This window comes from Chlorocebus sabaeus, chromosome 8 (genome assembly GCF_047675955.1).
Source record: "Chlorocebus sabaeus isolate Y175 chromosome 8, mChlSab1.0.hap1, whole genome shotgun sequence".
Classification (NCBI taxonomy): domain Eukaryota; kingdom Metazoa; phylum Chordata; class Mammalia; order Primates; family Cercopithecidae; genus Chlorocebus; species Chlorocebus sabaeus.
The window spans coordinates 26,155,056-26,179,865 of record NC_132911.1 but is presented as its reverse complement, the minus strand read 5'-3'; the positions used below and the strand labels follow the sequence as shown (position 1 = coordinate 26,179,865).

General features: G+C 49.5%; 1 protein-coding gene across 2 annotated transcripts in view; it reads right to left on the bottom strand.

Annotated features, from left to right (window-relative positions):
• DPYSL2 (dihydropyrimidinase like 2) overlaps window positions 1–24,810 on the bottom strand; it is a 146,322-nt gene that overhangs the window by 67,926 nt on the left and 53,586 nt on the right. The window contains exons 1-3 of one of the 2 annotated variants that reach the window (XM_007961978.3): window positions 12,864–13,208; window positions 9,142–9,230; window positions 7,227–7,411 (exon numbers count right to left, since the gene is read on the bottom strand). In XM_007961978.3, the coding sequence (XP_007960169.1) occupies window positions 7,227–7,411; window positions 9,142–9,230; window positions 12,864–12,902 (313 nt within the window). In that variant the 5' untranslated portion in view covers window positions 12,903–13,208. Of the gene's footprint in view, window positions 1–7,226; window positions 7,412–9,141; window positions 9,231–12,863; window positions 13,209–24,810 lie in introns of those variants that run through there. The other variant, XM_007961977.3, reaches the window with a different exon arrangement.

Genomic DNA, 24,810 nt, shown 5'->3' with positions numbered 1-24,810 from the left:
CCTCAGAAGTCTCTGCCCAGCTCACTCAGCCAGGACACAGGACAAGGGCACCCTCGGACATGTGTGTCATGGAAGCTCTCATCTGGCAATGAGGAACCCTGAGATGCAACCACTGAATGCCTGACCCTCACATCTAAAGGTCAGGCAGACCTTCCTAGAGCTTGGCATTCCCACGGGCCCCACCTCCACTCCTGGCTCCAGCTGTCAATCAGGCCAGCGGGATCAACAGGAAGTTCCCTATAGTCTGTACGACCCAGCTCTAGGGCAAGTCAGACGACCCAAGCACTGGGAAACACCCAGTGCTGCGACTCTCCAGGCTCCATGTGCAACACCCATAGGCAGAGTCAGAACTGGGAAGAAGGCACCTGAAGGGGTGGAAGATCACCACCCCAGTGAGTCAGGCTCATTTCCAGCACCGTAACTGCCAGCTCCCAGGGCCCGGCAGGGGCAAGAAACCCTGGGATATTATGAAAACTGCCACAATGTCCATGAAACAGGGTCTAGACACCCACTCAGGGATGCCCTTGCTTCTGGAAGGGCCTAGAAGTCCCTAACCCCCACAGGCCTACCCAGCCTACCTGGCTAGCCCAACCCAATGACTCCCTTCATGAGAACAGCATTTGGTAAAGTGTGCGTGCTGGACCTTTGGGAAGAGCTGTGCTGTCTCTCAGGAGGCTCCGTCATTCCTCCTCTGTACTGCACCAGGCATTAGGAGATCCCTCCGCTCTGCTCAGTGCCAGGCATTAGATCAGCCCAAACTATGCCAAGGGGGCGGATGGATTCTTCCAGTCCTGCCATTGAAGGCCGAGATTCACACAGTGACACCTGAGTGGACCCAGGCCCCCAGCGTCTACTTGCAGAGGGCACCCGTGTCCTCAGGAGAAATGTGTGACCTCAACCATGTGGGAACTGAGGGGACGAGGGGGAGAGCCCGGAGAACCAGCCCACACCAATGGCCCACTGGATAACGTGGCTTTCTAATCGCCAGGCCACAGGCAGATTTTGTGGCAACAACTTTGGTCCTGGACTTTGAAACTTGGGTCTGATGTGGTCAGGCATTTTTGTAAACACTTTCTAACCCAAGTCAAATGAGTGCTGCAAAGGGAATAATCAAAGTATCAATTACAGACACATCCATATTACAGTGTGTGCATGGGTTCACACATGTGTACTCGCCATAAGGAGGGAGCAACCCAAATGCCACATGGATGAACAAATGACAAGCCGTGGATGTACCGCAGTGACACTCAGGAGCCACGTCCCTTCAGGAAGCCACCTCGCCTTCCTCCCAGCCCTCCTGCCTCCACGGGGAGGCTCACTGGGAAGAGCTGGGACAAGCCCAAGGGCCTTGGGGGAATGACTCCTGGGTCCACCGTGGTGTCGGGATCATGTGATTTCTCCACGTTGTGACCCTCTGTACTTGGAGAGCAGGCTCTCTCGCAAGAGGACCAATGAGAGAGCTACTGCTCCCACCCCCTTCTAAAGAACAGCCCGGACAGAGGGAGCTGTCCCATCCAGAACCACAGGCCATGCCTGGGCTCTGGGCCTCCCCTTCCTGCCACCCTCCCCACCACGGCCAGAGCTGACCACAGGGACTCAGGGAGCTGGGGCTACAGAGGGAGCCACTGCTGAGCAAGCGGCTGCTTCCACCAGGGTGAACACAGCCCACATTGGATACCTAAACCCTCCTCCCTCCTCGTGACACTAAGTCTCTTGGCATCACTCAGAGGAAGCAGGAAATCAAGTCTCATTAGTGTATTCATTCATTCATTCATTCATTCATTCATTCATTCACCCATGGGCATTAGCAGAGTGACTCTGAGGAGTAAGGCTGCCCAGGCGGCAGGGAATAGGAAAATGTAGGAGACAGAGGGGCCCTTGATTGAACCACATGCAAGGCTGAATGCCACCTGGGCTGTGGGATAAAAGCCCAACATTTGCGAAGGGGCTACACAGCAGCCACACATCACAGGAGGAGATCAGTGAATGGGGAGCACCCAGGCTGGGCCACCAAGGGTGACGAAGCTTCTAGAGGCAGGGAAAGAAAGGGAGGGCATCCCTGGCTGAGATGACAACGCAAGTCTGGGCTGGGGCAGCAGGAATAGGCCATGTCGCGGAGGGCTCTGATACTTGGGCTGATTCTCGGAGCAAGAGGGAGTCACTAAAGGCCTCAGAGGAAGAAGGCAGCACAATGAAAGCTGCGCCAGAAAAACAGCCTGGTGAGAGGCAGGAGGTGGGGGACAGACAGCGAGACTCCTCAGAGGATCAGGGCCAAAATCCAGGAAGAGGTGACAAAAGTCAAATCCGTGTGGGTAAGGGAATGAGTGCAAGAGGTAACACAGAGATGAAAGCAACTTGAGGCAGCACGAGGACATGAAGATGCCAGGGTGACTCTGCAGATACCGCCAGCACGACCTCGAAGGAGCCCTCTCCAGGACTGGGCACTGGAAAAGCGGCAGGGAGCAGACAGGGAGTCCGACCAGGGACAGTTGGATGGAGGTGCCTGATGCACATCCAGGGAGCCACAGCCAAAGGAGAAGTGACAAGGCTGGTGCTCAGGAGGGAGGCCCCTTCCAGCCCTGCGGCAGCAGCACCTCCCCTCCTCCTCCCTGCTAGAGTCCAATCCCCATCTCTGCTGTGCGGTGCTGCCCGGGGACCAGGGAGCCTGCTGGGTGTGTTGTGCCTGAGAGTGCACATCCTCTAGGAAAAGCCTGGAGTTCAGATGAGCAGAAATGACATTTAGAGCAGTGGTTCCCAAGGCCTGGAGATCCAAAGTGTGCAGATCCAGCATGGACCCCTAAAAGTCATGCTTTCAAACAGCTCCCCAAGCACCAGATTCAAATACAGGGTCCCAGGCCCCACCAGCAGATTTGCTACTTTAACCAGGTAAGGTGAGACCCAGGAAGTGTAATGTTTCAAGATGCAGCCCATAGAAGCAACACACAAAGCACACAGTCCGCCAGCCATGCCCGGACAGCGCCCGCTCTCAGTGAATGCTCAGGCCAAGCTCTCCAGCAGCTGGGGCCTGTTTCTCGGGCTGCGCGGGGGAGAGTAGAGCTCAGTGTACGAGAGATGGGAGGGTGCCAGTACCCAGCAAGGATGGAATGACAATAGCTACCACGTGGGAGTGCTCAGTACTGGGCAGATGCTGTTGTGGTGCCACCACAGTCCACCTCTGTCAAAACTTGTCCCATTTTGCAGATGAGGCCACTGAGGCTGAGAGCAAAGGTGGCCTATGGCAAGCATCGAGGCCAGAGCTACAGGTGTATGTTCCACACCTGGCCAACTGCACCGACGCACAGGGTAAGTGTTGGCAAGTCATGTCTGTCCCTCTGGCCTCAGTCTTCCCCTCTATAAAACAGAGGTAACTGTTCCCAGCTGCTTGCTGGAAACTCTGGGATCCTAAACTCAAATGACGATGAAGGCCCTGGGAAGTCCGCAGGGTTTTCCTCCAGCAGCAATGCGGCTGCCCCCGCAAGCCCTCAGTCGGTCTGGATGCCGCCTGCAGGGTATGTCTGCCGTCTCTGCCCACCCACCACTGGGTGGAAAGGGCAAAGGACGTTCCCCCTGCTCCACACTGAGTCCTCCTCATAAAGATCTCATTGTGCGATTCTCAATAGCAGGCTCTGTTTAATGGCAATAATATTATCTTCTGCTGCTGACATGCCATCTCCTTTTTTAAACTGAGAATATTTGGCTGTGTTTTCCTCTACATGCAGCACCATTTCAGACAGAAAGGAGCCCCCAGGGCCTGTGACTTGGGAAATGCAGACCCAGCAGGGAGGCAGGTGAGGATTTACCTGTGAGGGCAGGTGACATGGTGACATGGTCTGGAGAAGGCCAGAGGGTGGAGTGCCCAGGGGTGGGGCCAGGGGCAGTTGGGAGGAAGAGGGAGATTCTTGTACCAATTCACTTCAATTGTTTATTTTAGCAAGCAGCAGTGGGCCTGTGAAGTTTCCAAAGTGCCCTAAGCATTTCTTTCTGGACTCAATACATTAAGTCAAAGAAAGCAGCAGGTCACATGTGCCAATGAAGTGGTATTAAGCTATTTCTCTTTGCAAGGCCTCCTTCTCTGTGAAGCAAATCTCAGGACTCACTCACTTAAAGCAATGCGGAACATATGACCAGCAAACAGAAAAAGGAAAACAATTCCTCAGTTCCTCATCTGTATTATTACCATTCCCTCCCCCGGGGAAAGGCAGGCTAGCAGAAATTCTACGGGGGTCAGTAACCCCTGCAGGTGGTTATTTGTAAGAGTAGTTAGTACTTTTCCCAGACTATAGAAGCAATGGCATTTGGGGGTCACAATGCTAACCATACACTGCCCCCTCTGATGACTTTCATTCCTTGAGGTTTGCTCATTGGATGCCCCACTCTATCGCCGGATTGCATCACACAGCCTCCGTGCAAATGCCATAGCACTCTGGCCAAAGAAGCAGAGCAGGCGGTCAGACTCGTCACTCCTCCTTCTGGACCACCTGCCCATAAGGCCATCTGCTGACTCTTCCGAGCTCCCTGGGCCAGGTGCGGCACTCAGAGGGGGATGTCCCTCATCCCTAAACAGAAGGAACCCATCTGGATGAATGGAAAGAAGGCCACAGCCGCTGAGGGGGAAGAGAAATTCAGGGTGGTGGCAAGAAGGCGATGCTTCTGTGGTAGCAAAGGGAAGGCAGGAAAGTCAAAAACAAGAGCGGGGGCCAAAGCACGGGATGAGCGTGTGGAGGGAAGAGGCAGATCCAGGAACGCAGGACAGGAGATGGTGGGCTGAGGGGTTCTTTCCAGCAAGTGTGAGAGCAAACAGGGCCTTTCTGTATCTGCTGAGCAAAGTGTATTTGATTAGAGGCAAAATCTCTCTGAGTTTCAGTGAATGAGTTTCAGTGAATGGACGAATGTAGGGGGCTGGAAAGGACTTCCAGGGTCACCTAGTGCAAATCCCTCACTGCAGACGCACAGCTAGAGCATGGAGTAGGGTAGTGACTCAAGGTTACACAGCAAGTCAGTGTCAGAAGGGGGCCAGCACTCCAGACTCCTAACTCCTGGCTGGGGGCATTTCCCTCTCCAGTGATAGATGACACTGACCATTCACACGAGAATTTTTTCGTTTTTTTTTTGGAGATGGAATCTCATTCTATTGCTCAGGATAGAGTGCAGTGGTGCACTTTCAGCTCACTGCAAGCTCTGCCTCCCGGGTTCAAAGATTCTTCTGCCTCAGCCTCCCGAGTAGCTGGGACTCCAGGAGCACGCCACCATGCCTGGCTAATTTTTGTATTTGTAGTAGATTCGCCATATTGGCTAGGCTAGGCTCAAATTCCTGACCTCAAGTGATCCACCCGCCTCGGCCTCCCAAAGTGCTAGAATTACAGGCATGAACCACAGCGTCCTGCCAGAGAAATATTGTTTTTAATGGCTTATCGACTCTTTGTGACCAATCCAGGGGCCTGCAGGGGTCTCCCTGTGAACTCCAAACCGAGGCAGATGATCACCCTGATTAGGCCTTCCCAGCTGACACTCAAACAGTCTAAGCTTCTCTAAGTCCAAGTGTTTCTCCACAGCCCACCCTGGAGGAGAGGCAGAAACGCCCACAGGTGCCAGTGATTCCCCAGCAACTGACAAGGTGCAGGCTCTGCTCTCCCCAGGTGAGAATGAAAGGTCCCCCCAACATCCCTGGAAAATGGCACCCACTAGGTTAGAGGGCAACGTATGCAGCAAGACACAAGTCGCAAGGCTTACACTTGGAGGTTTTTCTCAGTGGTGCCAAGAAAGCTGAAACAGGAGAAGGCTGTTCCTGATGCTTCAGAGACCCTGAAGACCAGGACGGAGAGAACACCAGAGGGTGAGTTGTGATTTAAAATGCAGAGGAATTCAGACTAAGAGGGGATGGCAGGGCAACATTCCTCTAGCTCAGGCAAGATAGAAAAGCAGCTTCCAGATAGACCCCAAAACCACATGCAAAAAGACCACCACTAGGAAAAATAACCAGTAAGAAAGGTTTTTCTATAGCAGAAATAGCTAAGTTCTTTCTACTCAGACCCTCTTCTGAACTGAACGGTTAGCTTTTCATATATGACGGACTCCATGTTGACTTTCACTCTTGGATGCAATCCTTTTTTTAAAAAATATGTATCTGACAGGCCACTGTGCAGCTTGCCCACCTCCTCAAAAACAAAATGACATTTGTCAAAAGGACAATCAGTGGGCATGCTGGAATCTGGCAGTTCACAAGCAAACTCTTAATACTATGTGTGCTGTGTCACAGTGCTGCGAATACAGTTCAGATTTGGTTAAACAAAAAGCACAAAGCGGCCAGGCACGGTGGCACACGCCTGTAATCCCAGCACTTTGGGAGGCCAAGGTGGGCAGATCACTTGAGGTCGGGAGTTCAAGATCAGCTGACCAACATGGGGAAACCCCATCTCTACTAAAAATACAAAATTATCCAGGCATAGTGGTGCATGCCTATAGTCCCAGCTACTCGGGTGGCTGAGGCAGGAGAATCACTTGAACTCGGGAGGGGGAGGTTGCAGTGAGCCCAGATCGCGCCACTGCACTCCAGCATGGGCAACAAGAGCAAAACTCTGTATCAAAAAAAAAAAAGGCACAAAGTCCTTGGAGCAATACATAAGGGGCACCCAACTGTGGGTGCCAGCAATTTTCATATCTAAAAGACAATTAATATCTGGGGGTTCCCCTCCAGGCAGGGCTGTCTAATTCCTTTTATGTTAAACCCAGCCTAGAGACTATCGCCTCCATTTGATTTTCATATCAGAGGAATAGGAGTTTCTGCTTCAACATTTTATTATTTGCATCCCATCCTCATTCTAAAAAGAAGCGCTCTTAGGAATTTTTCTAAAAATCACAATCAAATACTTATGCTCGATGGCTTAAAGTTGGTGGCGCTGAAGATGACTTCAAATGCCGTGTTTTCAAAACCACATTTTGGGGTCAGGAAAGACAAAAGTCCACATGGAGAGAAAGCAAGAAAACATTCATCTTATCAAAACTCCTTAGAAACATACTCTCCAGTTCAATGGGAGAACTTAAAATTTGACAGAAAATGAGCATAAATAAATAAGACAAATGGTTAACACATCCTCACCACCTTATTTGGTAGATTGAACTGTGGCTCAGGACAGCAAGTTTTGGAAGAAGAGAATCAAACAGCACAGACTTATTTGCAAACTCTCACACTTCCTAAGCACTGCAATGATGATTTTTAAACTTCTTACTAATCATGGTGGTTCCCCCAGCCAGGGCCGCCTTGGTTCCTTGGAAGAAATCATCAGCAGACGTCATTCCCTGGTCAGGCATCTGGAAACGAGTGTGGACGTCAATTCCTCCAGGGATCACCATCCGGGAGTGGGCCTCGATGGTCTTCACCCCTCCTGGCACAATCAGATTTTCTCCTATTTGCCTAAATAAACAGGGTTGGTGATAAGGGTTGTAAATGAATCGTGGACTCAAATGGGATCTGACAGTTACTTTCACTAACCTATAAACTATCCTCCGCTCTGTGCTGTGAGCTTTTCAGATCATTGTCATGATTCATAATAAAAACACTATATACTCCTATCCCCCAGCAAGAGGCAATGCAGAGTATACTAGAAAGCAAAAGTTAAATAAGGCACCAGAGGCCCCACTCAAAGACATTTTGTTCCCAAGAAACCCCCCCAAGATCAAATGATAACAAGCCCCCAGGGTATTTCTAAAAACTGTCATTAAACTTTCTTCACAACACCTGCAATTGAGCTAATTATCCTATAGCAAGTTTCTCCAGACCTGGCTGTACTTTGCGAACATTTATTTTTATCATATCCTTTTCACCAGAGGGAAAATAGGGGTGGAAGGGTGAGGTAGAACAAAACAAAGCAAAAAAAAAAAAAAGTGAACACTATGATTGCAATGATTTAAAATTTTGGAAGCGTGTGTTCAGTTATTCAGATAATGAAAAAGCTACCAGCTGAAATATAATTTAAAAAGGCAGAAAAATGAATATTCACTATGTTGGGGGACATGATTCAGTTTCAATTTTTAAAAAATATTTTTACATCATTCTACCAATTTTTTTAAAGGAATATTAATCTAGGAGAAGTCGATAAAGTTCTAGAACAAATTAGTGATGAGTAAAAATAGCACACAGGCCTGCACACTTCTGGGCCAGTGTTGTTCTACCAGACCAGATCGTGCCGTCTTATAATTGGGGGAAAATGGAACATGAAAGTCATGGCATTTGAGAGCCTGCAGCTGAGACTGTCACAGCAAACACACATGGAGAAAACATTAAACGTGGAAATGTTAAAATCTATTTTAGGTTCGTAAATCTGGGTGTGAGCTCCCAGGCCACTCCAGTTTTCCACTCCTCTGGACCGGTTTAAAGCTATCCCTTGATGAATGCTGCTTATTTAAAAGCTGTCACTGGCTGCAGTGTTTGTCTTTAAACAGATGTGCTATTTCTCCAGAGCCCAGGGAGCTGCCCCAGTAGGAAGGGCAGGAGGATACTGGAATGAACTTAGCTTCCTTAACCCTCTGGCGTCCAAAAATACCCAAACTCAGGAACTGCCCTGTTGCTTTTCCTTTGTAACACTAACACAATAAACACAAGGGCAGTCTTATTTGCACTAGTTGCCACGTAGAATAAAACCTAAAATTCCCTCAGGATTTAGGCAGTAATTTGTCTGTATTACTTGGTAATTAACTTGGTGTCTTTCTTTGGCCCCTCCAACTTGGATTCTTGATGAAGAAAGCAGACGTGCTGTCTTAATAGAGGAGACTGTCTTTCACATTTGCATTCTTTGGGCAATCCAACCCAAACAACTACATTCTAGGAAAACCTTTAATACACTCAACATATCACAAACCAAGTATCTGAGCTGGCAACAAAAAGATATCATATCACCTCAGTTAAAAATAGTAAATTACATAATACATAATGCAATGGGTGTACATTAATTGTTGCTTTGAATTCCCTAAATTTGAGTTTTCAAACTCACTAATTACCACCAATCAAAACCCATTTAAAACAGATACTAAGTTGGTCACTCTCTGATGTTCCTGAAGTTTGATACTATGGATGCTAATGGTAGCTAATACTTGGAAAGCCTGGAAAGTGTTCAAATACATCTGTATATCATGAGTTACACTTACTTGATCAACCCATCTTCCATGTATATGTCTGCATAGAACGACTGGTCATCATTAACAATTTTACCTCCTTTGATCAGAAGACGATCGCTCTGAAACAAAGAGGTAGTAAGGTCACAACACGTAACTGACCTGTGAGAAACAGGTGCTAAGATATATGAGTTAAGGATACATTTTCACTATTCAAAAGTGATGTTCAAAATAAGCCCATTTTGGAAAGGTTCAGTGACAAAGGTAAGCCTGTATGTGGCAACGTATTCATCACCTGATGAGTCAGAACACACAGGGAAAGCTTATCCTAGATAAACGAACCATCTCTTTCAATTAGATATTGAACTCCAAAGAAAAAAAAAAGCAGTGAAAATTAATTCACATAAGGAAGACAGGGCCGGGTGCAGTGGCTCATGCCTGTACAACACTTGGGAAGGCCGAAGCGGGCGGATCACTTGAGGTCAGGAGTTTGAGACCAGTCTGGCCAACATGGTGAAACCCCATCTCTACTAAAAATACAAAAACTGGGCTGGACGTGGTGGTGGGCACCTGTAATCCAGCTACTTGGGAGGCTGAGGCAGGAGAATTGCTTGAAGCAGCAGGTGGAGGTTGTAGTGAACCGAGATCACATCACTGCACTCCAGCCTGGGTTACACAGCAAGACTCCAGCTCAAAAAAAAAATAGTACTTTTTTAAATGGCTGTTGGCTAAACCTCAATTTAAAAACAAACAAACAAACAAAAAATACCCACATATAGGAAGGCCATGTCTTGGAAAGACTGCGTCAAGCACAATTGACCAAAAAGTCTGCTGTCACAGGATATACCACACAAACACACTGGATTCAACCACAGCAAGGTTTCCATTCAGTATGTCCTTTATATTTGCATTTATCTTTGAGGTAAATCACAGGAAGTATAGCAAAAAGGGAGGGAAAAGACTACAAAAAATACGCCATTTTTGCCATTTTAACTAGGCTGTTAAGAAACTCCCATGAATAAGTACAAGAGATAGCAAATTCTAAGATGCAATGCACTACAGATTGCTGATGCACTTATATTTTAACCGGTGATATTTATGCAAAAAAAAAATAACGGACAAGCAGCAGATAAAGGCTGAGAATGTGACAGAAATGCTACATTATGACTCATCGTTATTGCAAATGCTAGCAAATGGAAGGGAATGCTAGCATTGCGTGTTCAGTAAATATGCACCTGTATTATCCAGAATGGGCTTAAACCTTGCAAGCCGAACCATACATTGCCTTTTTAATTTAATTAAAGAATTTAATTCTTTTGGCAACAGTTAACTCAAAATTCAGTTATGAAACAATATTCTCGGCAAGTGCTATCTCTCTTTAGCAGTTAATAAGAAAAGGAAATCATAGAAAATCTTTAAAAAAGAGATAAGCTACTAGAGAGCAAGGGGAAAAGAGAATTTTACACAAATACACACACCTTAGTTCATAAAGTATTTATTGTCTCTCTAACATACTGAAAACCAATAAGATCATTTTAATTTTGTACACTGCAGGGTCCTTGATCCTGACGTAGACTTTGGAAAGCCAAGGGAGAACAGCCAACAATAATTCCTGTACCTGTATAAGGTAAGTGTAAAGACCTTTACAAAGCCCTGCTGGACACATCATGCCATCAGAGCCTCGAAAGAAATCTGTGAGGTGGATGTGTCTATTCCCATGACACATAAGGAAACTGAGGCTCAAAGAGATTAGGCCACTTGCCCAGGTCACCCAAACCAGTGCACTTGTCCTCTGTTTACAATGATCTCCACCTCCCTCCCAGACCTCTAAGCTTCCATGGAATAAACATCACCTGGAAGGCAAGGAGAGGCCTCACCCTTCACCTCCTGCCTCCACAGTCACTGTGGTACCTGCCCGAATCATCACTGCGAATACCCCGAGCCAACATGATGTCAAGAAAAAAAGTGAAACACCACACCCCCGTTCACTCTAGTGCCTTCCAGAAGGCTCTTACATAAGAGACTGCCAGTGGTGAGGGAGGGAGGAATATCATGCTATAGGTCCTATGATAATGCAACCAGATTTTTTAAAGGATGGGGGCGGGGGGGGGCGCTCTTTAAAAAAAAAAAAAGTCTTGTTGATTGTTTGCTTTTTTTTTTTCTCCCCACACTGTCAAAATGAAGCTGCCTGTTCATTCACGAAGACAGCAAATTATTTGAGGCTTGCTGCAAATCTGCTCTCCATCCTCCCTCCCCAGAGTCACCACCCCTTCCTTCAGCGCCGTGAACACACAAGGGTGGGTGCCCCGTGCCCGGCCCTTTGGGATCTTGGGTCTTTTACCTTCAAGAAGCTAGCGCCCTTCTTCAGCTCATCCTAGAAAATCCTCCGAGCACACGCCCCCTCCCCTGTGCATTTGCTCTCCTTCTCTCTCCTGCGGATGGGTGTGCCCTTGTGCACGAAGAGGAAGCCCGGGTGCCCATGGCTAAAGAGAAAACCAGAGCCAAAGCGCGTCCCTATATCCAGCCCTAAAAACATATCCTGACTGTTTTAAAAGACTCTTTCGATCTCTGCCTCAGTCCTGGGTTCTACCCGGGAATCAGCTGGCCGGTTGCGATTGCACATCCTTATATAACAATGAATTTCCCTGGCGTTCCCCCGTCCCTGGGATTTCACTGGGGATGGAAAGAATAGGACGCACGAATTTTTCCAGGAAAAGATGGGGAGAGGGCGGGAGCAGGGGAGAGGTGGGAGCAAGACCAGTGCTGATCTCTGAGGCATCCCTAACGGCACAGACGTTTTCCCCGTGGTTTGCAAACCAACAAGTCCAGGCCCCAGCAACGCGCCGAGCTCTCCGGCCGCCGCGATCATTGTCTGGCCGGGGCCGGGCCATCTGCTCCCGCGTCGCGCAGCGCCATTAGCGCCCGGCGGCTCGCCGCGGTCCCCGCGCCCACCCTGCAGCCCGCTTTGTATGCGCCAACACGGACGCCTCCTGGGCGGCAGAAGGGGCGGAAAAGAGACGCGAAAACGAGCCCGAATCCCCGCCAGGGCCCCGGCCCCGAGCTACAGAGCGAGAAAACCGGGGACGGCACTCAAAACCGGTTCCTGGCCAACAAGAAGCCCCCGCCTGGCCCCCCGCCTTCCTCCTCTGCTCATCACTTCGTCCCTGTTTTTCCTTCCCGTTTCCACACCATTCCGGTACACCCTGCCCTTTTCAGCATCCCTCTGCTGTCATTACGCCTTCGGGCTCAAACCTGCTCCTTTTTCCAAGGACCTGGAGAAGGCTCCAGAAAGCCCTTTTTGGGAGGGGGCGGAAGACCCGGGGAGGATCCAAGTCCCCATCTCCCCACCGCTGCTGGAGGAGTCCAGCCTCGCGGCACGCAGCCCAGAGAACAATATCCGAGCTCCAGGCATGCATATTCAATCTGGCATCCATTTGCTTGCACCCCGCAGGCCGGCGCTGCAGCATCTCTCACTGACAATAAAAGATAGACCGGGTCTGGCGCGCTACCTAAGGCTACCTTCGTGCACTCGCGCTCCTGTTTAATGCCTTGCAAACGATGCGACTTCTAATCCTGGATCACTCACTGCATCTCCCACAACCACCACCACCATCACCATCGCCTCCGTTAGCAACAGAAAGAAAAAAAAAAAAGTTCGGTCCCTCTCCTTTCCCCTCCTTTTTAAAAATTCCTTAGACCTTCTGTGCTACAAAAGGTGACTGGCCGACCGCAGATTTCCCAAGTACCAAACTCACCGTGATGCGTGGAATATTTTTCTTCCCCTGATAAGACATCGCTCTCCTGGGAAAAAATTAATTTCAAGAGGGCAGCTTTAAGGCAAAAACTGCCGGGAAGGGGACTCGGGTTTATTTTTTGTTGTTGTTGTTGTTTTCCCTTTGCAAGATTGAAAAAGGTGCAACCGCTTAGCTGGTCTTGCTATTAGGAAATTTCAAGAACGTAAGGGATGAATGCAATCCTCTGTCTCTCTTTCTTCCTCTCCTCCAACACAGCCCCAGCTAGGGCGGAAAAAAAAAAAGAGAGAGAGAGAGAGGGAGAGAGAGAAACAGGAGGGAAGGGGGTGGAAATAAACTACAGCAATAAAAGCCTCGGTTCAAGTCGGCCACCGTGGCGCATGCGCCGCCAGCCACTCCCTTTCCTCTCAGGCAAAAGCCATCCGCTTCGAGAGAGACGAGCAGCGATTGGCCGCGATCCTGGAATATGCAAATTTGGGCCGGTGGGGCGGGGCGCGGCGCGAGAGCGCGAAATGCGGCAGTGAGCGGCCGGGGGCGGCTGGCGGCAGGCGGCGCGGGCGCCCGCGCGGGGAGCGCGCCTTTCGCGCGCTTTCTTCGGGCCGGGGCGGTGGGGACCGGGTTTGGCGTCGGCCCCAGACGCGGCCTGGGCCACGCGGGGACAATGGAGGGATGGTCGTCGCGGCCGGGGGGAGGGGCGGGACCCCGAAACGGCGGGGCTTCGGGGCGGCACGCACTCGCCCGCGCGCGCCCCGGTGCCTGCCCGCCCGCGCGCCAATCCGCGGCGGCCGCCGCGGCAGCCCCGCGTGGGGTGACTGCGCCGAGCCAATGGCTTCGCTGGCGGCAAGCGCGCGACTGCACCGCCGGCCGGCGCCGCGCGGCCCGGGAGGGCGCCCGGGCCCTCCTCCCCCGCCGTTGCTGGCGCTGAGCTCCCCTGGCCCCCGCCCTGGCTCGGCTGAGGACTCGAACGGCGGCGGGCGGGAACCAGGCGGGGAGGGCCCGGCCACGCCCTGCCTTGGAGAGGGCGGCTGCACCCGGGAGCGTCCGGATCCGGCTCCTGGGGGCGGGGAATGGGCGCGGGCCGAGGGGAGGCTGCAGAGACGAGATCTGGCCCGCCTGGAGGCGCCGGGCTGCAGGAAATGAGAGCCCTGAGGAAACCCTTCCAACTCCGAGCCGGGAAGGAGGCATCCGGGGAAGGCTGCGGGGTATGGGAAACTCCGCCCTGAAACATCCTTTTGTGCGTTCCGGCCGCGAGGAACTTAGTGGGGCGGAGGAGTGGGGAGCAGCCGCAGCCCGCCGAGGCCGAGGTGGCCAGATGTGGGCCCTGTGCGCCCGCTTTTCAGTCACGCCCACCTCGGCCCCCGGCGGGGTGCGTGGGGGCGCAGCGCATTTCGCTGGTGCCTGCAGCGCTGTGGGGGGCAGCTGCTGGCATCCCAGCGCCCCGGGGGCCTGAGGGTTTACCGGGCGAATGGATGCACCCCACACCGCACCGTGAGGCAGACAGTAGGAGATGAGCTGTGGAGGAGCAAGAAAGGAAGATTTTATATCCCACAGGAAAGGGAAACTGAGTCTTGGGGAAAACCTACTGAATCGGAGTTAAAACCAAGAGTGTCCTGACTGCCTAGGCAGAGCCTAGTCACTTTAAACGGCACTCAAGGCCCCTTCGTGGCCCTAGCAGTTGAGCAAGCCTGGGACCCCTTAGCTTTGCCTGTCCAAGCCATGCTGGGATGCTCTAACTTCGGGGTCCCTGGGAAAGAAAAACGCTGATCCAATTGATCCTCAGGAATCTACCAGGGCCAACCCCCGTGGGAGGTTGCCCTGGCAGGTAGAATAACTACAACATCTGGACCAGCCCTCGTAGCTCTCAGGCTTCTCTGCTTGAGGTTAAAGGATACGTAGAATCCCTACGTAATCCAAGCCATGGGCGGGGGAGGTGGGGGGAGAAAGAATATGTAATTGGCTCACACCTGCTCAGCAAAGCTTAGCTAGAAAAATCCGGAATAATTCGGGCTGCTGTGGGCCTGACTTCCAATCTTTATGCCCTTCACCGCCTTAGCCACTTTAGGGGAATGTCCGTCCTTCCAGACTCAGAGAAGGTATAAAATTCTCCTTTTCAGTCCTATATCTCTCAAAATCTGAAGTCCCAGAAAGGAGCTGTAGGGCACGCAGAAAGTTTCACCGCTGGTTAATTCAAGTTCAGTTTAGCTGTGCATCTGAAGGAGAAAGTGAAGCACTTCCCCCTCCAGCAATCTGATATGCCGCAAGCAAGGTGAGATGATGTCGGCAAGTATTGCTGTCAGTTGGTAATGGTTAAAGTCAAGTGTCTGAGAAAGCTTACAATATGCCTTTCTACTTGTCAAAAACCAAGTCAGTCCCTGCTTTGCGGCGGACGGCAGTGGAGAGGAGTGTCCTATTAGCTCACAAAAATACTACTTGGCAAGGGAGTAAATAACCAGACTCAAATTAATTTAAAACAAAGTAACCTCTAATTATATTGTTTGTATTCTTGTATTCCCTACCGCCATCCGCGTTGTTTAAGCTTAATGGATTTAAATATATCTTGTTATTTACCAGTTTACCATTGAATCATTTGTTTTGTGATAAAAGCTTCCAAGAGCTTCTGTGTCTGTCTCATTGGCTTCAGTTCTATAGCCATTGCTATGAGGTTCTTAGTCCATGATAATTGACGTTTCCACTCGTAAATATCCAGAAATGTAAAGTATAAACTGATTTGTCTGTTCTGACTAGAGCCTAAGAGAGTATTTGGCACATAAAAGATACCAAACAAATGGTTTAAAATGACCAAGGAAGAGAACTGTCTGCAACCTGCATTTCTTAACCATATTTACTGTTCAATGTAATGAGGAAAAGTAAAAAACGGCCAGGGAGAATTTTCCACCTGCTTTGCACTGATGAAGGTGGGGAAAAAAAAAAAAAAAAACACACAGATAAACAGGCCTCACACTTTTACTTCAGAGATCCTTGTAAGAATTAAATGAGAGGCTGGGCACAGTAGCTCACACCTGTAATCCCGCACTTTGGAACGCCAAGGCAGGCAGATCAGTTGAGCCCAGGAGTTGGAGACTAGCCTCAGCAACATGGAGAAACCCCATCTCTACAGAAAATACAAATATTAGAGACCAGCCTGGCCAACATGGAGAAACCCCGTCTCTACTAAAAATACAAAAATCAGTCGGGCATGGTGGCAGGGGCCTGTAATCCCAGCCGTTCGGGAGGCTGAGGCAGGAGAATCACTTGAATCCGGGAAGCAGAGGTTGCAGTGGGCCAAGATCTTGTTGCACTTCAGCCTAGGCAACAAGAGCGAAACTCCATCTCAAAAAAAAAAAAACAACAACTAAATTAGCCAGGCGTAGTGATGGGCACCTGTGGTCCCAGCTACTGGGGGAAGGGGAAGGTTGGGCTGGGGCAGAAAGATCAGTTGAGCCTGGGAGGCCAAGGCTGCAATAAGCCATGATCGTGCCACTGCACTCCAGCTTGGGTGACAGAGTGAGAACTTGTCTAAAATAAATAAATAAATAAATAGTTTCTTATACTTTCTCTAGAAAAACACTCAAAATTTCCTGTAAAATTACGAATCATTATTTGTGAATCTAATATTTGTACCTTTTCTCAAGCATGATTTTTCTGAATTTTTAAACATTGAATGCATGCCAAACATGAGAAAGCAATGTAAAATTGCCCATTGCACAATCACAGCCCCTTCCCAAACCTCCGCTTTCCCATACTTTTCTCCCAGCAGCAGGAAAGAGCCAGATGTGGTACCTAAATGAGACAATGGTTTAGTGAAATGGTAACATCCCGAGCATTCTGCATGGTCTACAGGAAAGGAGGACCTGCCTGAGCAGATCTGTGAGTGGGAAGAATGTGTTTTAACCAGGTGCTGTATCAGAGTCTGATCCCTGTCTTCTCCGCAGCTTCAACTCCTCTCCCTGGGCACTTACTCTGTCCCCATGCTCAGTGGGTGCACGCACACAATGTCAGAGCAAACTTCTCACTGCCCCTGAAAACAGTGTGCCGTCCCTAATCTATGTCTTGCCCTAAGCCGTTCTTTTCCCCTCCCTCTAAAACAACTGAAATGCCACCTTGTCTATGAAGTTTTCCCCCTCCTGCCCCCTGCAGCCTTGAGCACTCCTTCCTGTGTTCAGCTCTACTATAACACCATCACTCTGTAATGACTTGCCCATTTCTTCCATCAGGCCATGACTCCTAGAAGCAAAGAGCCCCCTCTTCTTCCAGCCACCAGCACACTGCCTGGTCTCTGGCAGGTGCCCTTAACATTTGGTGCATAAATAAGTGCCATCATTGCTATGACGAGGACAAAAGGTTCTTACACCAAGGTGAGTTTTAATGTCAAAAAAAAAAAAAAAAAAAAAAAATCCCCAATGCAAGCAAGCCTTTCCCTTAGGACTATCACCTTTTTTTTTTTTTTTTTTTTTTTTTTTTGAGGTGGCGTCTCACTGTGTCACGCAGGCTGGAGTGCAGTTGCATGATCTCGGCTTATTGCAACCTCTGCCTCCCAGGTTCAAGTGATTCTCCTGCCTCAGCCTCCCAAGTAGCTGGGATTACAGGTGTGCACCACCACACCCCGCTAATATTTGTAATTTTAATAGAGCCGGGGTTTCACCATGTTGGCCGGGCTGGTCTCAAACTCCTGACCTGAGGTGATCCGCCCGCCTCAGTCTTCCAAAGTGCTGGGATTACAGGCGTGAGCCACCGCACCCAGTCAGGAATATCACTTTGCCAGGACTTCCTTCTTGGCAGCCTCCCCTTCTCCAAGCCCCTGAAACTCCAGGAGGACCTAATGTTATTATTAACAGCTTATTAACAAAACTGCTGTGTATGGCCAAGCCTGGTAGAACACAGGGAGACAGCACCCAATGCTAAATGAATGTCGGAGTCATACAAGGTGTCTCTAGTAATTTTTTCTCCATTTCTGAAACTGTCCTTTACTCCATCCTCCATTATTCTTTGTACATACATCCCTGTGTGATCCCATTCATCGCAGTAAACCATCTACACAATACGATCCTCACTGACACCACAACTAGGTGAGTGTGATTTTTCTTCCATTCAAGGTTTGAGCTCACGGGGAAGAAAAACATTCAAAGTCTTACTCACTCCTGGCCAGGCGCGGTAGCTCATGCCTGTAATCCCAACACTTGGGAGGCTGAGGTGGGCGGATCACCTGAGATCAGGAGTTCGAGACCAGCCTGGCCAACATGGCGAAACCCCGTCTCTACTAAAAATACAAAAACTAGCCGGGAGTGGTAGGGGACACCTGTAATCCCAGCTACTCAGGAGGCTGAGGCTGGAGAATCACTTGAACCCTGGAAACAGAGGTTGCAGTGAGCTGAGATTGTGCCACTGTACTCCAGTGTGGGCAAAAGAGCGAGACTCCTTCTCAAAAACAAACAAAAAAGTCTTACTCATTCCTTATCGTTACAGAGGGCCTGACAAGGCTAGGGGCTCAGGCAGGACTGAATGCAGGGAGGGAGGTATGAGTGGAGGCACCCAGCCAGCCCTTTGCACATGTTCACATCATCCAAGCTCCAGGGAAGTGGGGCTGGGGAGATGCAGACATAACTCCAGTGCCCCAGGCGACTGTGCTGCTCTCAGTTCCTCAGCATCTGCCCGGAACGTGTTCCCTCCCTGACTAGATCACCACTGCTCTTGGTTTCATGTTCCCCTTTAGGGAGCTAGAGTAGCCATTTCTGCTTCTGTGGCGCCCTGAGTTTCTGCGTTAGTGCAATGTTCAGAATGTTACAGCGTAGGGGAACTCCAAAGCAGAAACTGCTGACAAAACAGAGCCCAGAGGTGGCAAAGAAAATCCCCAATGCCCAGAGTGCTGCAATTGGATGCCAAGGGCTGTGGCCTCTAATGCAGCCTGCAGAGAAGGTTGAAATGAATGCGGCAGTAAGGAGAAGCTACTGGAATCCTTCTTTGCCAAAAACAAAGGGCATTGACTAGGACACTTGAGCTGGAAGTGATGCCTTCTTCACTGCAGATGGAATCAGGCAATGACGATCGTTTTCTTTGTGTGTGTAGCCCTGAAGGGGCAGAGACTGCGGATCAGATCAGAACCTGCCCACTGCCTTCCCCTGTGGCTGCATCCTTTTAGCAGGGGTGACGGTGGTGACAAATGAGGGTCAGCAGTGACTGGCCCTCTGAAACAGATGCTGCTTTGGCTAGAACTGGACAGACTGCCGGCCAGCATGGGGGCTCTGCTAGGATCCTGAGGACACATCCTCCCTGCAGGAAGACAAGAGGCTCATCTGTCCAAATCCTGCTGGACAAGAGGGCACAGAGGAAGCATGACTTCACAGAATCTAGTCGACTTGGGCTTTCTCCTCTTATCCCTAGTTAGCGTACACACCTCCTGAAGAACTCCTGCAATGCCCACCCTGCACCTCGTTCTCTGGGTGACTACAGATTTTCCCTGGGGTCTTTCTATTCCTCACGGGGACAAAGGGCACCTCGCTCAGCCATCGTGCCTCAGGCCCGCCCTCTGGTGGCGAACGAGGAGTGTGCACGTGGTCACCTGCGTACTGGTCTCCAAGCCAGGGCAGGGCCTTGGAGATCACTTGTTTCTGTTGGAGTGCCCAAGTACCCGCCTCCGTCAGAATCACCCTGAACAGAACAGACAACCTGAACAGAATATCCGGAGGTAAGGTCCAGAAAGGTTTTTAAACTGGTCTACTTCTGGACACTTAGCGACAGATCCAGCCCACTCCACCCTCTATTTATAAAAGGAGGAAAACATGGACTAGGAGGAAGGGCTCATTCCCTACCCAGTGAGGGCTCCACTCACCACAGGGCATCACTGGTCTGCTGTTTGTCCAGTGGGAACATTATGAAAGAGTGGTAAATATTATCACTCTCATTCCCCTTGTCTGCCTTCTGGAAACAGTACAATCTTCTAAAATATTGTTATGCTGTCAGTGAGGAGGAAATTAACATTTGTTGAGCACCTACCATGCTCTAGGCATGGCATTGAGTGCTTTAAATACATCTGCTTTAATCTTCTCCAAAATCCTACTGGGAAAATCTTCAGATCCTCATTTTACAGACGAGGAGAGAAAAGCACAAAGAAACCTCTTACTTCAGGCCCAGATTCTAATTTGGGTCTGTGTGACCCCAAAGCCCAAGGGGCTAGTCCTTTTTTTTTTTTTTTCCCCCCTTTTCTGAGACTGAGTCTCACTCTGTTGCTCAGGCTGGAGTGCAGTGGCGTGATCTCAGCTCACTACAACCTCTGCCTCCTGGGTTCAAGTGATTCTCATGCCTCAGCCTCTCAAGTAGCTGGGATTACAGGTGCCCACTACCACGCCCGGCTAATGTTTGTATTTTTGGTAGAGATGGGGTTTCACTATGTTGGCCAGGCTGGTCTCAAAATCAGGCCAGGTCACAGATCCTGACCTCGTGATCTGCCCGCCTCGGCCTCCCAAAGTGTTGGGATTACAGGCATGAACCACCGCGCCTGGCCGAGGCTAGTTCTTTTAATGGTAAAGTGCTTGTTTAGTACAAACTGGGACCCCCCCTTGTGCAAGAAGTGGGCACAGGTGATCCACTGTCTTTCTTTACTCCTTCACTGTCCCCAGTCCACATTCCTTAGATGTTTCCCCTTCTCCTGAAATCAACTATCCATCTCTTTCTTTCCTCACCACCCAATGTAACTCAGTTTCACTCAGTGGCCCTGGCCCTCCCCTCACAGGAAACATGACAGACGAACATAAAGGTTTAATGAATAATAAACGCTCAGTGTGCTACTCTGCTAAAAAGAGAAGACCCTGGTTAGTAGAATTTCAGACACCAAGCCAGGCTGCTTGCATAAATAAAAGGCAAACTGTTTATCAAGTCTGCTGTGTGTGATCTTGCCCTTCTTTTTTTAATGTTTTACTTTTATTTTTAGTAGAGACAAGAGTCTCCCTATGTTACCCATGTTGGTCTCAAACTCCTGGCCTCAAATGATCCTCCCAAAGTGTTGGGATTACAGGCATGAGCCACCGCGCCCAGCTGATCTTACCCTTCTGTGCTTTCCCAGCCCTATCCTGTGCTATGTCCCCAAGCTCTCTCACGCCACAGCACACCGATCTCCTTCCTTTGCCTGCAGGGGCCCTTTGTTGCTGTTTTTCTCTCTTCTCCCATCTCTCCTTCTTGCCCATGCATCCCTGCTTCAGGGAGGCCCTCCGTGACCTCCCTCCTGATGCCAGCCCATGTATTCCTACTCTTCCCTGTCTCAACACTATCTCTTTAATAGCAACAATTATAATTTGGAAGTATGTTTGTGCATTTGTTTACTTGGGTATTTCCAGTCTGTCTCTACTTCTCAATTGCAAAGCCCCTAAGCCACCTAGTCCTCCACTCCACCTCGCAGTGACCACACAACACTCAACAAACAAGAGTTAAATGACAAATGAACAGGAGAACCTTTCTAAGGACATCTGTTCTTCAGCCCAGGTGACCGAGGCTTCATCTTCCACCTGTTGCCTCCCAGATATGTACCTGCCATTCTCTAATCCTGATTCATCTCAGGCTTTGGGTGTTTTTTGTTTTTGTTTTTTTTGTTGTGTTTTGTTCTGTTTTGTTTGAGACAGATTCTTGCCCTGTCACCCAGGTTGGAGTGCAGTGGCATGAGCATAGCTCACTGCAGCCTCAAACTCCTGGGCTCAAGCGATCTGCCTCAGCTCCCCCTTGTAACTGGGACTACAGGCATGCATCACCATGCCTGGCTAAGTCTTTTTATCTTTTGTATAGACAGGGTCTCGCTATGTTGCCCAAGCTGGTCTGGAACTCTTGGGCTCAAGCAATCCTCCCGTCTCGGCCTCCCAAAGCAGTGGGATTACAGTTGTGAGCCCTCACACCTAGCATTCACCCCAGGTTTTTAAAAGACCAGATGGTGAGGATTCACCTCAATGGATAAGGTCTCATGGCCTAGGTTCTAATGATCCACGGCAGAGCGTGCCGATTCCTTTTCTACTGGGATCTGTCCTTGGGAAGCATCAAGCCTCACATTCACAAAGCTCAGCTGTGCCTGGAGGTCCAATCATGATAACTGCAGCCGGGTTCCTCTTTTCAATCCGGCACTCAGGCTTGTACTCACCACAGCCAAAAAATATTGCAGATCCCCCCTCAACTGAGCCCTCCTTGATTCAGAATCCATGCCGATTCTGAAAAGGGCCAAGCAAAAGGGGTAACTATGAACTCTGAAAGTGTAAATAACATTTCAGGAGTTTTCATCCCTTAAAAGAACCCGCCACGATCGATGTACTGAAAACTGCTCACTCATCCAAAAACACGCCATAGCTCTTGGCCATTTGTCCATTTCGGTTCCCTAGAGGCCACTTTGGGGCGATTTATTAGCTTAGTCTGTGAATGCTTGAAAGTAGTCCATTTGGGTATTGTAAAGATTTAACAAAACTCTGACCTTTCCCGTAAATAAATTGGTCCTCTTTCTGCCCTCCTTACTCCCCCACCCTGTTTGTTTTCAAGGAGTGATAATTTATTACTGACCTTAAGTGCCAGCCCTCAGGAGACCAAGGGGAATCAGGAGGTGTTTACAAGTTCCCCATACACAGTCCCCTTCTTGTAGTACAATGCTGTAGAAAGAGAGGTCACAGAAGAATGGCACGTGATGCTTTACCAATACTTTACCAGCTCCACGCAAACTGTGCCCCTCTACCTAGGCTTGGGCTGGGGGCTCTCCACCCGCACAATGTCATCAACCCAACGACTGGTCTCCCTCCGGTTTCTGGGCACATCCATCGTCTCGAGAAACCAGATAGAACTCTTCCTATCTTCCTATCAAGCAGATAAGGAAATAACTGAAAGAATAAGCAGCCAAATGCAGTTGTGCTGTGAATAACCATCAGTCTCATTTGTGGGCTTTAAACTAAATTCTACATCTGTGGACAGTGTTTAAGTCCTGTGGGCACTGCCAAACCAGTGGAGGAATGAGTGCCTGCATATGTCCCTTGGGGCTCAGAAGTTCTCTCTGTTTCTTTAGAGAATTAGAAATGGAGGTAGAATAGTAAAAAGGCCACTTTGGCCGGGTGCAGTGGCTCACACCTGTAATCCCAGCACTCTGGGAGGCCGAGACGGGCTGATCAAAAATCAGGAGATCAAGACCACCCTGGCTAACACAGTGAAACCCTGTCTCTACTAAAAAATACAAAAAAAAAATTAGCCAGGCATAGTGGCGGGCGCCTGTAGTCCCAGTTACTGGGAGGCTGAGGCAGGAGAATGGCATGAACCTGGGAGGCGGAGCTTGCAGTGAGCTGAGATAGCGCCACTGCACTCCAGCCTGAGCAACAGAGCTAGACTCCGTCTTAAAAAAAAAAAGAAAAAAAAAAAGCCACTTTAAAGGGACAGGGCACTGATGGAAGAAAATAACACTGGAGCCTGGAGAGACTGAGTGGGAATTGATGCCCTTCATCTCTCCTCCTCTCCGTCTAAGGCCACTACCTCACCGGGGGCACCACCTTTGCATTCCCTGAGTGTGCCGGGCTGTTTGCGGCTCCACACTTGCGCTCACGTGCCTGCCTCTCCGAGCGTGCCCAGACCCTCTTGGACCCCTCACACCAGCACTCCTCTGTGCAACCATTCCTTAGCCCTCAGGTCCAGCTGGCCACTGCTTCTCTTATGCCCCCACTGGGGTCTGTACAGACTCTTGGCACAGTGCCAAAGCAGTCTCCTGGACTATTTCCTTGTAGTGTCTCCTTCTCTTAGACAGTAAGCATCTTGAAGACAAAGACTATACTTTCTCTCTCTTCAGCACCCACCATAAGGCCTTGCATGTAATAGGCAAACAAATTCTGAAAGGATGGATGGATGGATGGATGGATGGATGGATGGATGGATGAATGGATGGATGGCAGATGGGTGCGGTGGATGGATGAATGGATAAGTGGGTGGGCAGATGGATGGATGGATGGGTGGATAGATAGATGTATGTATGTATGTTCATATGGATGGATGGATAATTGGATGGATGTGTAGGTGTGTGGATGGATGGATGGATGGATAAATGAATGGGTGGTGGATGGATAGATGGATGATGGATGGATGGATGCTTGCATAGATAGATCATGGGTGGATGGACAGGCGGATGGATGGATGAATGGATGTTTGTATGCATGGATGGATAGGTGGGTGGGTGGGTAGGTGGGTGGGTGGGTGGGTGGGTGGATGGATGGATGGATGTGTGGGTGGACAAATGGATGGATGGATGGGTGAGTGGGTAGGTGGATAGATGGAGGAGTGGGAGGATGAATAGATGGATGATGGTTGAATAGATGGATAGACAGATGATGAGTGGATGGATGGATGGAAAAGTGGATGGATAGAAAAGTGGATGGAATAGATGGAAGGATGGACACTCAGGTAGATGGATAGACAGATGATGGGTGAATGGATGGACGGATGGGTGGGTAGGTGGGTGCACAATGGATAGATGAATAAACATATTACACAAATGTCCCCATTATAAAATGCAGTCACACTGGGACTTGAGTCTAACATAACCTTCCGAAGCACAACATTTACAACCAGGTCCTGTCTTAAGCCTCATCCATTTAGTTAAAGTTTCTAGGAGGACTGTGGGTGGCTTCTTTTCTATTCTTTTTCTTCTCATCATCTACTCCTTTCCCTCCTGTCAAGCCTATGAGAGGTTTGCCTTGAGAATGTTGTCAGTGTCCTTATCTGCCCTTCAGTCCTATGAGCCCCACTGCTTTGTCAACCACCCTCTGTTCATTTTGTAATCAAGTCCAAAGAGGACACACGTGTCACAAGTCCCTATCGTCCAAGAGTTAGTATTAGGTATTTTCTCTTTGAGAAAATATTCAGCATTTCACAGTAAGCAACTGGATAATTCCCTCAGGTTTACAATCCCCTCCTTTCTCCTGCAGGTCCCCTTTTGGGGGAGGGGGATCCTGTGATT